Source organism: Camponotus vicinus, unplaced genomic scaffold (assembly GCF_025532165.1).
Source record: "Camponotus vicinus isolate PSW18456_S1 unplaced genomic scaffold, iyCamVici1.0 SCAF_4, whole genome shotgun sequence".
Taxonomy (NCBI): Eukaryota; Metazoa; Arthropoda; class Insecta; order Hymenoptera; family Formicidae; genus Camponotus; species Camponotus vicinus.
Genome location: NW_028141976.1, coordinates 21385275 through 21402674, shown reverse-complemented (window position 1 = coordinate 21402674; position 17400 = coordinate 21385275). Strand labels below are relative to the sequence as shown.

General features: G+C 38.0%; 1 protein-coding gene and 1 long non-coding RNA gene across 14 annotated transcripts in view; one reads left to right on the top strand and one right to left on the bottom strand.

Moving 5' to 3' along the window:
* Nucleotides 1-109: 109 nt before the first annotated feature.
* Nucleotides 110-1937, top strand: LOC145971142 (uncharacterized). Its single transcript, XR_014438777.1, has 3 exons — nt 110-180; nt 1187-1286; nt 1390-1937. It is a non-coding gene; the product is annotated as an uncharacterized LOC145971142 (long non-coding RNA).
* The window catches only part of Ten-a (Teneurin-a transmembrane protein), a 448925-nt gene continuing 432834 nt past the window's right edge, over nt 1310-17400 (bottom strand). For 12 of the 13 annotated variants that reach the window (XM_083098478.1, XM_083098481.1, XM_083098485.1 and 9 more), the window contains 10 exons: nt 15719-15838; nt 13157-13341; nt 12595-12746; nt 11617-12275; nt 11303-11538; nt 10025-11130; nt 9625-9847; nt 7466-9456; nt 7063-7246; nt 1310-6966 (listed from right to left, as the gene is read on the bottom strand). In XM_083098478.1, the coding sequence (XP_082954604.1) occupies nt 6005-6966; nt 7063-7246; nt 7466-9456; nt 9625-9847; nt 10025-11130; nt 11303-11538; nt 11617-12275; nt 12595-12746; nt 13157-13341; nt 15719-15838 (5818 nt within the window). In that variant the 3' untranslated portion in view covers nt 1310-6004. The remainder of the gene's footprint in view (nt 6967-7062; nt 7247-7465; nt 9457-9624; nt 9848-10024; nt 11131-11302; nt 11539-11616; nt 12276-12594; nt 12747-13156; nt 13342-15718; nt 15839-17400) is intronic. The other variant, XM_083098483.1, reaches the window with a different exon arrangement.

Below are 17400 nucleotides of genomic sequence, written 5' to 3'. Positions count from 1 at the left end.
GACGAGGCCTAACCTAAGAGTCATGACCCGCTTTTAGACTGGCTTTTAACTGCATTTCAGTTTTACCAACTATGTTATTTACTTTTTACTTTGGCCATTACATTTGAAAGAGCATTAGCATACGGTGGATTTTTCAAATTATGCAAGTATTCGTAAGGCTGTTTTTAACATCGGACACAGGTAAATCGACAAAGAAATAATGAAATAATCAAGTAAAATAAGAGCGATTACTCACAACAGCATTTTCTCAATAAATTGTACAAGCTATTTAATAATTTTATGGCATATTAGATCGATATCTATAATCTAATATCGAATTTTAGAATCGAATATCGAGCGATTTCGAGTCAGACAATCGGGCATTAGATTCTTTTTACATAATTTTACATAATTTGCAATTTTACAAAGAATTTTATCCTATTGGTCTTTCGGTAGTTTTTTTCGAGTACATCTGTATATTTAAATATATAAGACACATTTGTATATTTATGTATATAACAAAATTTATATTGTAAGTTTATTGAACATGCTGGCTAGATCTTGTAACGCTGTCTACTGTGTGGCAATGATTTAAGTGGAAAATTTGTAAATTACTCACTTCCGATGCTTCTATGATGATCATCGAATAAGAATATGTCTAATGCTGTTGTTATTGAACTTTTATTTCTTTAAATTTTGCTTAAAATCTGTTATAGAGTGAATCTTTTATTCGGATTAAATCAAGAATCGAACTATTTAATTCAAATTAAATAAAATATCTCTTACATTTTTGAATAAATACATATTAATATATTATTATTATATTGAATATGGAATAATATATCATTATATTATATATTAATATATTATTATATTGAATACAAAAGAAAAAACTAATTAAAAAATTTATGTTTGATTTAATAATGCTACATTTTCATTATTCTCGTTACATATGTGTATATATAATTTTATAAATTTATAATTTGTATAAATTGTATAAATTTTTATGTAAATGAATTTTTCTTATACATGTGTGAATATTTTTATATATCCAATTCATCCTATTCATTCGTCGTCCAAATGTCATATATCCAATTCTATATTTATACACCCAAATGTTTTTAACATTTATTTCCACATTTATATTAAATCAAAACCTTATTTGTTTATTTAATAAATAAGAAATAAAATTATTTTTATGTTTCAGTTTAACGTGCGATTAATAACGTGTGTTTTCAATGTTTGGCTTCGAAAAAGATTGAAGATGAATTATTTGGCAAAGTGACCTATCTAAGAAGACATCGAGGGTAAGTCAAAAGTGAATGACAAGTTCAAAGAACGTTTTTCCAATTTTTATTATCATATATAGATCATATATTTTTTGAAAACACTTAATATATTTTACTTAAGATAGTAATATTGTAAGTTTATTGGACATGCTGGTTGGATCTCGTAACGCTGTCTACCGCGTGGCAATGATTTAAGTGGAAAATTCGTAAATTACTCACTTCCGATGCTTCTATGATGATCATCGAATAAGGATGTGTTTTCAACACGCGGGGCAAGGAACGAGGGCGCAAGGACGAAAAAATACATTTATAAAAATTACTCGTGATCATCGTAACATTTTCGTTTACGGCTTGAACGGGAGCTTCATCAAATGGCAGAGATAAATTCCTCTCCTTCCTTTTCTTTTTTTTCTTTTCCTACAGTAAGATGGAGCGTCTTACATGAAATCGATCGCTTTATCGATGCAATTATGAAATATTGACGTAGTGATAATTCAACGTACATGATGCGCGTTGATTTACCTGTCTATTTACTGATTTATCTATTTTCTTCTCTCCATCTCTCTTCTAAATTATCACTAATGATTGCGGTATTCGATACCGCGTGTTTGTGACGTGTTGTATTTTCGTGTACGTGTGAATGCATTATATATATTTTGTATTGATGTATAGTATGTAAATGGATCTAGCTGCTGGGAGACAGGGCTGACATGAGCGCAGTTTCAGGCAGGTTCCATCCAATTACAGATATATTATATCATAGCAAACATCGTGACTATTTACAATAAATATACAATTGATTACGTTATATAAATAAAATATATATAATATCGTATCGTTAGGTTTAGGTTTACAGCAACACGTGACAGTAAACAATTAGATCAGCGGCAAAGTAGCATAATCTATCTAGGATAGTGGTCGTAGTAGCATTAGCGTGGCTGACTCTGCTTTTCTTTTGCGCTTGCTCACTCTTCAATATCTCTCACTTTCACGCTCTCTTTCTCTCTTTCTTTCTTTCTCTCTATCGTTCACATCAATTTCCGTCATGATTTCCGATTACGTTTTCCTTTTTTTCGGCGTGTAATCTTGCTCGAGTCCGAAATTGCGCATCTCAAAAACCAATCGTGCCGCAATGCATGGATCGGCAATTGCTGCTATAATTGGCCACTCTAGCTCCTGTCATATAAGTGTGTATACATACATATATATATATATATATATATATATATATACACATATATACATGTATATGTATATATTTATTTATTTCATATAATTATTTTTTCACGTACTTTATTTTATTTCTTTTTAATTTAGAGAAATACGCGGAATTGTCGCGGTCCCCCGTGACCGCCCGCGGGGAAGGAATCTAGAACTGGAACGAGTTCGCAAAAACGAGAGATAAAACTTCACGGAAGTTAGAGAGTGAATTTTTTTCTAATAATATAATCGCGTAAATCGGTCGGGCCTCGAGTCGAATTTAGGGACCCAGTCCGTACATATATCCATAGCTGGCCCGCTCATTAATTTGACACGTGATATTTAAAAATAGTCGATTTTTCTTGAACGCATCGCATCATTCTGGAGCCAATAATACGATTGAAGATCAAGAGTGCAGTGGGACAGTGGAAAGCAGGTGAGAGGCTGGCTGGCCGGAGAGGGACAATGAGTGTTTAGATGTCCACGAATGTGTCGAAGCACTCCTATTTCGCTTATCCAGAGGCAACCAAAGTCTTCGGAAAATTGACGAAAGTTATCTTTCTCTTATCAAAATGAGAAGCGATAATTGGCTCATTATTACAATTATGATTAATCAATATAGCTAAGAATTATTATTATTGGGATGATTCAAGCGTATTCAGTTAATGATTCGTAATTGAAACAAAAGTGATTGCACGTAAAGTATCAAATGCAAAATTTAAAATAAATTTTTCATAATGTATATTTTCTAGATGAATGCTTTCTAGTGATGAAATTAAAATAAAACAAAATAGAAATAGAGTATTGGTTCCGACTATCTTAGATAAGCGAGGCAGGAATGCAACTCGATGATCGAGTTTGTTCGCGCAACCGTTCTCGTGAGAAAACGCGATAATGAACATGCGCAAAGATAGATTAACGTGCGCGATTTCAGTTTTGCGCGTTGTTACGCGCGTTCGCGCGTGCGACGAGAACGTATAAAAAGGAAATGTACAAAAAGGATCGTCCTTGCGACCTCGATGGCACGAGCGCGCGCGCGCGTGTATGTGTCTCCGATGAACTCGTTTTGGACCGCGGTGTTGGGGATCGTCCAAACAACACAATACTTAAAAGCAGCAGTAAAGACGTCCTAATATCTCGAACATCCTTTGGACATCTTTTAGACGTCTTTTAGAATTTTGCGTTGATTGGATAGTATAGGTCTAAACACTCGCTTGAGTTAAAAATACGTTTTACGAAGCTTCCCTATATATATGTATATATATATATATATATATATATATATATATATCTCTCTTTCTATATATATATACTTTTTTTATACATTCAGCATATAGATAACGGTTTCTTTTTATCTTTCATCTATTCAGACAGCAATATCGTTGTGCCACTAACTATCCATAAACGGCACCGTCTCTAAAGCCGCAAAATATCAATGGCGAATACGAACGTTCATGGTGACGCGAATAAACAATACGCGCGATGGATCGATAGATCCAGGATCTTTATAGGAAAAGGGAGAAAAAAGAGGAGAATCAATGAAAAATGGTAACGAGAGAGATTTCTGATGCTAACCTGGTTCAATGCACGTATATGGGCTTTGTGCGCGGGCGATCAGCGCACACATGTACACATACACATGCGCGCGTACATGTATACACACACACACACACACATACACACACACACACACACGCACACACACACACACACAGGCAAAACGATCGGTACTTTGCGGGCAGTAATTTTGGATACACATATTTAGAGTACTCTCGCGATGAGGGAACATAGTTTACATTCGTTACGTTCATATCCAGCAAGCACAAATATGCGATATTGTATACATATTATTTACCGATAAAATCTGAGTTTACCCTTCTTTCACATTTTCTTTGTTTCTGGATTATACGCAGACATCATACGACACATTCCTTCTTCCGCGATCCCCGAATTCCGCCAAGGGATATCTGTCGTCAATCCCGAGTGACTATTTCCCTGCGCGCACAACAGTGCGATATAAATCATCCGATCGGCGACGATCGGAAACACTTATACGCTACGGATAGGATACATCCACATGTTAAAAATACGTTTAGTCTCGCTATTGGTATCCGACATTCTCATACACGTTCATTGTCGCATTTATCATTCTACTTCGATATTCTCTCAAATCTCTCTCATTCTCTCATTCTCTCTATCGCCGTACAAGAAAAGCACCACTTTATAATACAAATTCGTCTCATTCTTAACTGTCTAAAGCCGCGAACGGAATTCAAGCTCGAGACCGCGCGATCGAGTCCGCACGATCGCCATTTCTCGTCCTCTTTTAGGACACTGAAAGGAGATCGTCTCTCTTCCAGTTTCTCTTTCTCGGTTCTTTTCTATTTTTCATCGGGGCCATTCATTGTTGAGACATATTCCGCCCGCATTTGTTTTCGCGATCGCTGACGCTTCCCAGCGATCGCAATCTGCTGTTACCTATACTTCCATCACCTATCATAGTTTTTTCTACGACGTCCGACGTTAAAATATCGCGGATTAAATGGACCCAGTCGGGCAAACATACACGTAGCTTGTTCACGTCATTGTCAACGTCAATAATGCTGTTCTGATTTATATTCTCCTTGCATTTATTCTACACCGAAAAAATTTCTATGTCAACGTAAAGCTATGTATTGACTAGTTTCTCTCACTCGAGTCGCTCTCAACAACAAATGGCCTGTTTCCCGATTTTTTTTTCTATCTTCACTTTTCACAATATACCTATATTACCTTGTATCGATGCGGTGTACCGTCGTACAGTTTGCACGCACAATACTACGGTCCGCCGTCGTTTACTTAGGCCTCGAGTGCAAGCTCGACGAGCTTGCCGGCCTTGCGAACATAGCTAAAAAATTACAGATTCTGTAATTTAATTCAGACCTGCGAGCTAGCAACGAGCTTCAGCTGTATCCATGTTGCGCTAAACCTATAGAAGGATGTCACAATGTTTTTTATTTCCTTCCAGGTTACATACACACACACAATCAGCATTCCGGTATATATTCTGCCGGTTATCCTTTTTTCCCCGGTTATCCTGCCGTCGCTTATAAGGCTTTCGCGGATCTGCCAATCGCGGATCGGTCGCGCAGCTGGTCTATGGAGCGAATGCTTGATGAAATTCGCGTTCCTCCGCGTGTGCTTAACGCTCTTACACACTATATAGCCTATATCTCGCGCGCGGTGTATATATATTTATAATATATATAATATAACATTATAGTGTTTTTGGCATCTTTGAAATACACAAATAGACTTTGGTATAAAACTTTTTGATAGTGTTCAGTACACGTTTATATATGCGTATGCATATACATATATGGACGCTGCGCATTACAGCGACTCGCTCGATTCTTTTACCCTCTCGTCAATTTTTATTTCTTTTTCTTTCTTTCTCTCCGTGACATCGTTCACACGAAAGTTCCTATGATTTCGATACTGGACAATGTCCCCGCGCGAGGGGGACGATACGACTGATTCTTGAATATAGTGTCGCTCTAGCACATCTTGTCCAGCCACCAGAATTTACAGGACGGCGCGCCTCTCCTCCGGCGTCGTTTCTTACTCGACTGATCCACAACCTTCTTTACGAATCTAATGTTGTAAGGGTCTTCCGCAAGCTCGGGATATTGCTGCGCGTCATGTATGTATTCGCCCTCGTAATTGGACGCGAGGCCAACCTTTACTATTTCATCCTGCTCGGCGACCATCCACTCAATCGAGGTAGGAGTGTTCGCTTTGAGTGCCTCGCGTTCTCGATGCCACGCTTTTCTGATAGCAGTTGCCTTCGCGTGATGCAACAGTCTCTGCTTCTCTTTTTCCGCTGTAGTGCCATAGCGGAGATTCACTACATAACTGGCGCCATGTATTTTCACATCGATAAGCGAGCTGCTGCCACTGCCGTTCTCGTTCTCATGGAAAGTCGTATTTACCTGACCGCCCAATCGTTTCAATTGACCACGATCCTCACTAGCCCGCCAGGTCTCTTCCTTAACGAAATAGAAGGCATCTTGCTGTGCGCTGTGTACGACAAATGTGAATGGCAGGAAGTACGAGCGATTAAATACAGATGTAAATACGTCGCCGTAAATAGCGTTAGCACTCGGTACGCTGGATACCACCGCTTGACCATCAGCAGTCCTTGATACCAGGATACCTTTGCCGAATGGAGGATCGGATGCCGCGCCGAGACGGCTGGGTATCAGCTCGCTGGTGTCCTTCTTCAGGGCCGATCGCGGAGGTGCCGATAAGCTTACCGCGTCGCCTGAATGTCTCTGGGCGATATATGCGAGAAAACCGGATTGGACACCTAGATTGCGCGTTCTTTTCTTCTTACCGAAAATAGAGGTACCCGGACCGAGCGCTTGTGGTACAAGACTGTCTGGCAGTTCGTCCGGGAATAATTGCGGTGCTAAACTCTTTAAATCATATCCGAGATGCGACAGCCATGATATGTGATCTGGAAAATAAAAATATGTAAGATATGAACACATATTAATGAAGGATTTATGTAATCATTTAAATTGTATCATGTAAATTGTCAGTGTGAACTTACCAGTTGGTTGACTCGGTCTATCTGTATGTCTAACATCAATAGGATCGTTTCCATTGAATCTATAAAGATGTAAATGTGTGGGCTTGTTTATACGATCTAAAACATTCTCCCAGAGCGGTGACATCCACTGGCCTATCAGCGGATCGTAAACTTTCCCGTTTGGCATATGAACTAGAGATGTAACCTATAAATCAATTATATATAAATCAATTATATATTATAAAACATGAAATGCGGCAAACGAAACTTCATACGCTATTTATATTGAAATTATTGACTACAAATATACACGAAAATTGTATCATCTTTTTTGTCATATTTTATTCTATTAATTAATTAGAATATTTATAAAGTTGCATGTATAGATGTAATGAACATGAGAACATGAAAAATGTTCATTTACCTGATCCAAAAGTCCGCCACAAAAGTCAACCGGTAAATAAAGATAAGGATTTGAATCGTAAACGATATGACCGTACGGCGATCGCATAATTTCTCTAATGCCTTCTCCATATTGATTAAAAATCATAATGGGCGTACCACACTGATCAGTGGCGATATAATATTTGTGACGATATACTTGTGCATATATAAGATGTCCTCTATCATCGTAAACCAGCGACATCAATTTACCATCGCGCGGACTGTATATTTGACTCACTTCGTGTGGGCGCTTCTGATTGTTGTAGAAGAATTGCGTGACATTGCCATAATTGTCTTTTCTAGTGGCTAGGCGATCTAGATGATCGTAATAGTATCGTACATCAAAGCGACCGCGTTTGGTAGCGCGCACGAGAAGCCCTTTGGCATTGTAATTGAATCTTTCCTCTCTTGCATTTTGTACTACTAGACCTCGGTTGTCATATTTGTAGAGACCGTCACCGAATTTAACAATTCGGTCCATATTATTGTATTCCATCGGAATCGTGTTACCTCGATATGTAAGTGATAACATGTTGCCATTCGCGTCGTACTTGAAACCCCAGGGTTCTTGCGCCTCTACGCCAGTCAGTTGACCGTCACAATCCCATGTGTAGTTCTTCACATTAGTGTACGTGTTGACGGCGACATTGCGCGTGTATGTTCTCGTCTGATTAATGCGGCCGCGCGAATCGTGCGTAAACTCCATCCTGAAAACTTCCATTCGATGAATTGTAACCGTGACCTGAGTTTCCAAGAATCTGTCGTCTGTAGTGCGCGAAAATAGTGCTGTGCCATCAAGCACAGTTGTCTCATTAGGTTGCGGTCTCATCACTTTAAATTGGCCGATCTGCTCCAGCATTCCTGATCTCGGATTATAAGCCATGGTGTGTGGTGGCAGCGTCTGCCCACCTATTCTACCTTGTACTGCAATCAGACGAAAATTCGAATCATATTCAAACGTGAATTTGGCATTGCTCAGACCGGTCTTAGCGCCGAAATCTATACGTTCTTCTACTAGGAGTCCTGCACTATATTGATAATCCCATTTGTATTCCACGTCTCTTTCAGAATGTATCACTTCAGAAGGTAATCCACTTTCGGTATATCTGATTTCACTCTTGCCATCGCCATGAACAACTTCTGCTAATTGACCGGAGGTATGATATCTATAGACGGTACGAGCTCCATCTCCTGGAAACACGGTTTGCAGCAAATTTCCATCATGACTATAATGCTGCAAATAGGCTCTGGTGCTACCAGGCGGAGTGTATGTCACTCTGAGAAAACCAAGAGAAGCTTGACAAGAAAAAGAGTGTTTAGTTTCCGATGGCAGAATAATGTGTCGTAATCCACCGTCGTCGTCGTACTGTAACGTAAACTGCCTGCTGCTGGCCAGCGTGATTTTCCACAGCATATTGAAATCATTGTAAGTATATCGTTTCGTGCCGTCCTTACTGTTGGTAATTTCTGCTAATTGGCCATGTCGGTCATAACCGTACGATTCATCGGAGGCACCCCATTTCCAACTATCAATTCTATTGAATCGATCGTAAGTGATGCTGAGATTATGACCCTGCTCATGCGGTTGCCAGATTAAAGGTAGACCAGCTGGATCGAAAGTTACTGTCAACAGCGGAGTTCCCGCTTTGTCATAAAATGTTTCGCGGCTAAATGCTTGCTCGAATTCTACGCCTATCATTCGCGTATCATTCACCCAGATTTCTCTATTGAGTGTTTGCTGGGGGTGGCTAACATCGCCGACCAGATTATATGTCGTCGTCATGGTGTTTGTTAATTCACCCAGCGACATCAATTGATAGCTCCACATAGGCAACATTTCCGCCTCTACCGGCAAAGCTGCTTCTAATAACGGATGCTTCGTCGTAGCCGCGCTTAATATTCTACCACCACCAGGTAAAAACACTTCCAGGCTGCTGTTTGTAAATGCGACTGCTTTCATGAGCTTAGTACCTGCAAATATTAAATTAAATAGTTTGTATTCTCTTTAATTATAAGTTCTGTTAATAATTATCATAAAATTCAAATATATCGAGATAAGTTATGAGAGATAAAATAAAAATTAATAATAATAATTTGTCTAATATTTAAAATATATAAATAATTTAAAGAAATATATACCGTCAGTAATTGTTAGCATCTTCGACTTCTCGTTCTTCATCTTAAATTCTATAATTCGCTGTTTATCGCCTTTTGATAAGGCTTGCAATGGAGCAGACACTTTAACCGTTAAACCTTCATCGTCAGATAAATCCGATGATAATTTTAATTTTTCACCTGTTGGCAGTATTACATCGGTGACACGTCCTAAACTGTCATAATTGTATATGTACGTTTCATCGCCCTGAAATTCATAATATTATAAAGTTTCATAACAACAGATAATTTATTTATTATCAAAAAGTTTCAAAATATTTTCTCGCATGATTGAGCGAAGAGAAAAAGATAAATATATTTATTCGATCAAGTCCTACATCTACATTATTGATGAAATTAAATAAAATAGAAACTTCCAACTTACTCCTGATCGACTGGTAAGCAAACCAGTTGAGCCGTCATAACCCAAAGCAATTTCTGCTCTACCACGTTCGGATAATTTTTCTAAGAATCCAACCGCGGAGATCTTCAACTCAGATTTGTGATCCTGAGTGTTTTCGATAGAACTAACGACACTGCTGTAATCTCGTAGAAATTGAATTTTATTACCCGCACTATCCGTCACCGTGGATAATTTGCCGAAGCTCGTGTTCTTGCTGTATAAGAAAGAATAACGAGTCTTTCCGGACGTCAAATCCTTTGTAGAAATGTGTTGGCCATAACGATTGAATACGTAGATTTCGTTCGAAGGCGGGAACGGAATGTGGAATTCTCCGCTCTCATCATGATTCGGAAGGTATGGTTGAAGAGCCAAGATATGAAGACTACCTTGATCGGCAACGTGTAAAATACCATCCGGCGAAACCGCCAGTGCGGATATTGCAATGAACTTAGCATTCGACGATAAAAGTGTCTCAGTGCTGCTGGTATCATCCGTACAGGCGCATGTATCCATATCTTTAGTGCTAGGTGTGGTGTTATTACACTCGCATTGACCACGTAATCTTTCTTGTTGCTGACCTGCAAAGTGCGACATTTTTCCAGAAGAGTCAACAATTCTGATGGAGTTCACTCGGTGAGAATCGCGATCCGCTATATATAATTCGCCTGTTGGACTAAAGCCAACCGCCAATACTGATCCGAGCACTTCATCCGGTTTCTTCGAGTTCGTCGTAATTGAAGAATTCAATTTCGGCAGCTCTCCGTTACTGTTACTATTGCTATTTGCATTACTAGTGCAATGAAGAGGTGTACCAGCAACCACACGCACTTTCAAATCACTGGTGAGTTTCAAGACTAGTCTGTCATCGATAAAATGCAGAGATCCATCCAGTGGACTCAGAGTTAGTCCAGTCGGCCATTGTAATTGAGCTTGGTGTGCGGGAATGGCTCCAATGCAGGGCGCCGGTGACCAATGATTATGATGACCATGATGTCCTACAAGCGTGTGTATAATACCTCGCGGATCAACCGCACGAATGTTCGTTCCATCGGCAATGTACATCGTTTTGTCAGCCGCAATTGCGATTCCTACAAATTATAGTATATAAGTCACACCTTGTGGATTATTTTATAAATGACTTTTGAATTTGCGATTTTTTTATTTAGAAATATATGTTTGTAATATTTTGTAAATTACTAGAAATTGTTCTAGTGTGTCTTTCGAGAGAATAATACAAGCACAACGTAATTCCTTTCTTACCTTTCGGATGAGCCAATTTCGCATGAATGGCTGGTCCTTCATCACCGCAATGTCCTTCATCACCCGGAATACATCTTTCGCCATTTCCAACAACGGGTTCGATATTGATACTAGGATCCTGAACTTGTTCGAGCGAGAGGGCTTTCAATATTTGATGCTTTTCCGGGTCGCTGATGTACAAATGCCCATCAGCCGGCGAGATGCACAAATAATACTGATATGCTACTTGAGTCGCGCTATAACAGATTTGAAAAAAATTAAATTATATATCAATTTGCATTGTATAAATCTTGCAAAATTCGAAATTTGATTACCTTAAAATCAAGACAGTATAAACTTTCCCTTCGGGCGTGATTCTACGCACGAGATTGAAATCTCCAACATATATGCTGCCATCGGGACCACTGGCAAGCGCTACCGGCGTCAGGAGTCTGGCATCCTTAGCAAGACCATCGCAATTCTGGCATACTAAGGTTCTCTGGAGGCCGGTACCCATCACCACTTTCACAGTGCGAGGATACTGCTTGAAATGGAGAGTAGAACCGTCGCCTTTCTGCAAGATCCCCTCGTGGAAGTTGTAATGGTGATGGATGTCGAGTCCCCAGCCGCCGATATCGGAGATATCGACATCGAATCCTTGCAGAGTGGCCGTCTGCGTCTCCCATATTACTGACGGACAAGTGGAATGCTGATAACCGATCGAGATCCTTGCCTGCGCCACACCGTACACCTTCTGCTTGTAAACATTCCTCTTGTTCCAAGCGAACGTGTGCGTCAAATTCGGATCGGCTTCGTACGTTTTTGTGTGAAGCGAGCCCTCGATCTCCACGTGCACGTGTACGTGCGTCAGCGATTTCGGAATAAACGGCCCAGTCAGTTGCATTCTCACCGTAGAGAGATAGCCCGCAGCCTGGCTGCTTTGATACATCAAGTGGAGATTGGAGCCCGGAATAGCGATGCTTTCTTGCACAATCTGCAAGTGATATTTAGTTATTGAAATATTAAAGTCATGCGCAGTGCTATAATTTTCGTCATAAATATTGTGCACTGTCTTCTTCTCGATGTTTTTTTTTCTTTTAATGCAATACATCACTGTAAAAATTGATTTAACATTTTAAAATCTTGTTGCTTTTTCTCTACTAAGATAAATAGTAACTAAAAATAGTTACTATTTTTAAAAGTAATTGTATCGTATGAAAGTTTTATCTTGCAGTAACAGAATCAATACGATATTATTTTGATTAACGCGATTATTTTAATTATATTAAATTACTTTCGAAATAGAAATTTACCTGATTTTCAGCAAAGACCAAGCTCTTTCCAGGCAAACCACCAACTTTTTCAGGCATCCATGTGCTAACGATAATAGGTCGTAATGTCTCGTGATCGTGCTCCAAGCACGGACCATGCTCACTAAAGAGTCCCATCGAAATCCCTGGGAAGCCTATTATATTGTATTCCATAAATGATAAGAAACTCAAAAATATATAACACTCAAAGACGGAACAGAGACGGCACACACAGTTCTGGAAACGAATGCTTTGCAAAAAATATACGCGGATAACAATGCATTCACGAAAAAAGCGATAATGTAAATTATATAAATACTTTTAACAAAATCATTGCAAAGAAAAAATCCGAGTTATCCGCTTTTTTATTATCATTCCTTTTTCCTGGATACAGGGATTGTTGTGATCGAGCACGTACGCGCATTTATCGAAACGTTTGTGACGTACGTTAATGGGTAACGCGATCCAACGTGTAACACGAAGAGATATATATATATGTATGTATCAGACCAACCGACAAAACAAATAAAAATCCTATAATGCACATCCGAGATTCGATGCTTACCCACTGCCGGGCTCGGCGGCTGGTTAGATTTATACGATTCGCCTTCCTTGCTGAGGATCATCACAACGGGTGGCAGGACGACAATCTGATTCCACGGTACGAAGACGGTCCTCGTGAGAGGCTTGAAGGGACTGCGTTGGAATTGAAGCGTCACGGCGCCTCCGCCATTGACCAGGACGTCGAACCTGATCAAAGTACGTAAATGCATTTCGAGCTCCATTGCCGCTAGTATTACGTAAGGATCCGACGTAGATCGATCAAGATAGTGCGCTTGCACTATCTGGCAATGAATGTCCGACGAGACCTTAGAGTTGGAAGCTTTTTCATCCCATCTGATTAGTTCTCTAAGTGTGTAACATATATTCTCATCTACTATGCATATAACTTGAGATGAATGAGACTTTTTTATGTAGAAAAATTCATTTATACTGCAACGGATAATGAAAATGTGTCTATTTTTGAAAAATAATATATTTTTCTATTTTTTAATTTTTTTAGAAGTTTCGAATTTAGTAAAATAAAGTCATGTCACATTTTTGATGCAACAGAAATATTTATGAAACGAAACAATAATTGCATTTAAAATATGATTTTAAGAGAGAAGATTTCCTTATATTATATAATTATGCATTTTATTTATCGACGTGCAGTGGATTTTTATTTATACATACTTTGTAATTTCTTCTTTCAAACCGTTCATTATTTAAGTTTGCACCCAGGTTCAAACATACGCTATGGGATTTAATGAAGTATAATATCCTTTCTCACATATAAAATTACTAGCTTCTCTTGAAAGTTGGAGCAAAAAGAAACAAAAATTTTTTCTCTGTAAAACACGTTTTTGACGAGATTTATAATAGTACTATATTTATCATATATCTATTATAGTATAATACAATATTAATCTAATTATAAAGATTTCATAAATTATCTATAATTTTCTATCTAATAATTATATGTATATTTATAATAGTAATTTTTAAAGGATTAAATAAAGTGTTTTATGAAGTTAATTATCTTCTATCTTAAATAATTTTAATGCATACTTTTCTCTATTAAAGAGGCAGAAGAAGAAAGATACTTCATATATTTAAAATTCACTTGCAAAAATTCACAATAAAAATCAATATAAAAGCAGAGTTAACGGTTAAATACGGTTAAATTATTATGTGTTGTGATCGCATTAAAAAATTCGTCTAAATTGTAACGATATTAAAAATGCATCAATAGAATAATACACACATGTTATTTCGCAATTATAAACATTAATTACGTTTACACCCATAACTACTGCATTTTGGTCATTGGATTAATGTGAATTAAATCGGAAGAGAATACCATATGTGAAACAAAGTTTTGCAATGGTCGATATGCGAACACATCTCGACGACCGGTGCACCGAGAGCCACAAACTGAACATGGTACATAGGTTTGCGCAGAGTAATTAGTAAGCTTTCGACATCATTAGCTCGGGCTTTGATGTGGTCTAGTATCCCAACTCCTCCGCTTTCCTGTTTCAGAATTATTCTCGCCAGAATTACTGTATATCCTCCTCGTCTGATATAGTCGTTCTCGCACCGCCTACCTCCCCCTTTCATTACAATGCAGCCTTGATACTATCGCGCAGAACGTCCAGCTTTGGTTGTACATGTCGTGCCCATCATGTGCAAATGCTAATACAACGGCGACGACGACAACGACGAACAACACGTGTATTCATCGCTATAAATTGTTAACGGATGTAACAACGGAGACGGTAGACCGTAATTCTTTCTATGAATCTCTTCACCAGTAATATATTATCCTCAATAATATGACTAACTTATTTTACTCAAGAACAGTTAGCAATTAACAAATACGGATTTGAGATACGCCTTTAAATGTTCTCAGAGCGCGATGGTAATGCATATATAATAATCTGGATTACGCTCGGTATCCATCATTTACGTTATGGATGTCCGTCATAATCATGCACAAATCCCTCTTTCAAAACAATATTATGCCACAGTAATAACTACATCGGCTTAAAATTTGAATTGCCTAATTGCCTCTACGTGTGTGCGTGTAATGTTGAATTATTAATATAAATTTCCATTATCCATTATCATATCTATTAGGGACAAACCAGAATACACGCTTAAAATCATTTATATCACATTTATATACATTCGTATAATTATTCCAACTCGGGCTTTTCGTCTGACATGTTAACTTATGTGATAAAATATTGGATATTTTTATTTATAATTAATATGCGCACTATATTAATCGACAAACGATAATCACTTTCAAATAATAGCATCTTAAATATCACTAATTATCAAAATTATGATATTTAAGACTTTCTCAAAGAATAAATAGAAAATATACATGATCAATTTCTGAATAATTAATTCATCATTAAAATCATCATTCTATTAGATACTTTTTATGTATATTATTTTTTACAGTATATTAATTTAATAGAAAAACTAAAAAAAAGTAGTTCTTTAATGTATGTTACTATAAATTGTTATTTGAAGCTAAATAATCAAATTATGTATGTAGATTATTGATTCTTACCATCCATCAGCTCTGGTCAAGGTAAATCCGAAGCGCGAATCCCTGTCCACGGACACTCTGATGCCTACTATTCCGAGTCCTTGTTCGGTAACAACTTGGCCTCGCATCACCGCAACTCGACTGTTACAAATTATAGATATATCGAGGTTCACCGAAACCGGATCGTTTCGTCGACCCATTAATCCGCGTAATGCTGATTTAAAACGAAATATTCTCACAATTTATATTTATCTACAATCGGAATGTAATTTCGATCGGTGCGCACATTACAGCAAAGCTATATGTTCAATTTTGCAAAGAGAAATCTCAAACATCTTGATAACAATCTCTATTGGAATATTCATATTATAAAAACAAAATGTTGTAGAGAATCGCATTACAAAATATTTACAGATATTATTATAAATTTATAGTCAATTTTTACTCAAAGTAAAGTTTTTATTCATGAAAAAAATATCTTGGCAATTTTAGATTTAATTGTTTCCCTTATTATATTTTTGCCATAAGATCTGAAAGTTCGAATAATCTCGCGATCAAATTTTCTGCGTTATGAAGAACAGAGTGTCGTTAATACCCATTTAGTATCCGGCTAATTAATAGGTAATGCGATCATACTACTCAATCGGTGGACGACCGGTGTCTTTACGCGAACACGGACGCGAGCAATCGATTTCGCCTGTTAAATCAGCTTCCGCGGTCAACGGTTCAATGCGATCCAATATTCTCACTTCGCTGCCAATACAATCCGCAACTCCATTCGACCGACATTCGACGGCCACGTACAAGGGAAGCTAATGCCTCTGGCTGAATCGAGGAGCGATACAAATTGATTTTACAAATAGAACAATGCCGCGTAGGCAAGGGCTGGCACGAACGGGGGTACGAGTCAGGGAACAGATGGGCGGCGGGGACGGCGGAGGTAGCGGAACACGCGCAGTGCGTCGACGATGCATTGTGCTCGCGAAAATCAGCATTTTCGATAGTGGCGATGGCAGCGAGGCGGGAACATTCTTCTCGGCACTGACTTTCGGGGTTTTCAGAGATTAAAAAAAAAGGAAAAAAATTAAGAAAAAGACATAATATACTTCGTCCCGAGGGGGAAAAAGGAAATGGAACGGGGGCTCGTAGGAAAATTATCTCGTGAGAGTAAAAGGCATGCAGTCATGTTATATAGATATGTAATAGGCGTGAGATATATGTAATATAATAATAGATGTATTATGAACTTTTTTTAAAGGCGGGTTGGAGAGTGAAGGTGCGGGGTGTAGAAGGTAAAAGTTTGGATTCTCGGTAAGAGAAAGTTGGAATATTGAAGCTGAATATTTTAAGCGATTCGTGTAGTGCTGAATATAATGAGATCGATGTATAGATACGTAGATAATATACATATATAATGTATATAGAGATATATGCGACACACGCACCGCGGTCGCATATGTGTATACAGCTTGTTACACCGCTCGTTGAACCAGCCGGATAACGAATGTAACGCGGCATATGCGATACGGGCAACGGTCTCGAGCCATGTAACAAACTATATACGCATTTATGCATTTGGTATGTATATGTATATGCATGTATATATATATATATATATATATATATATATATATATATATATACACACATATACATATATATATCAATCTCTCTAAGGGATTGCGTATAGGGGCATATTTGTT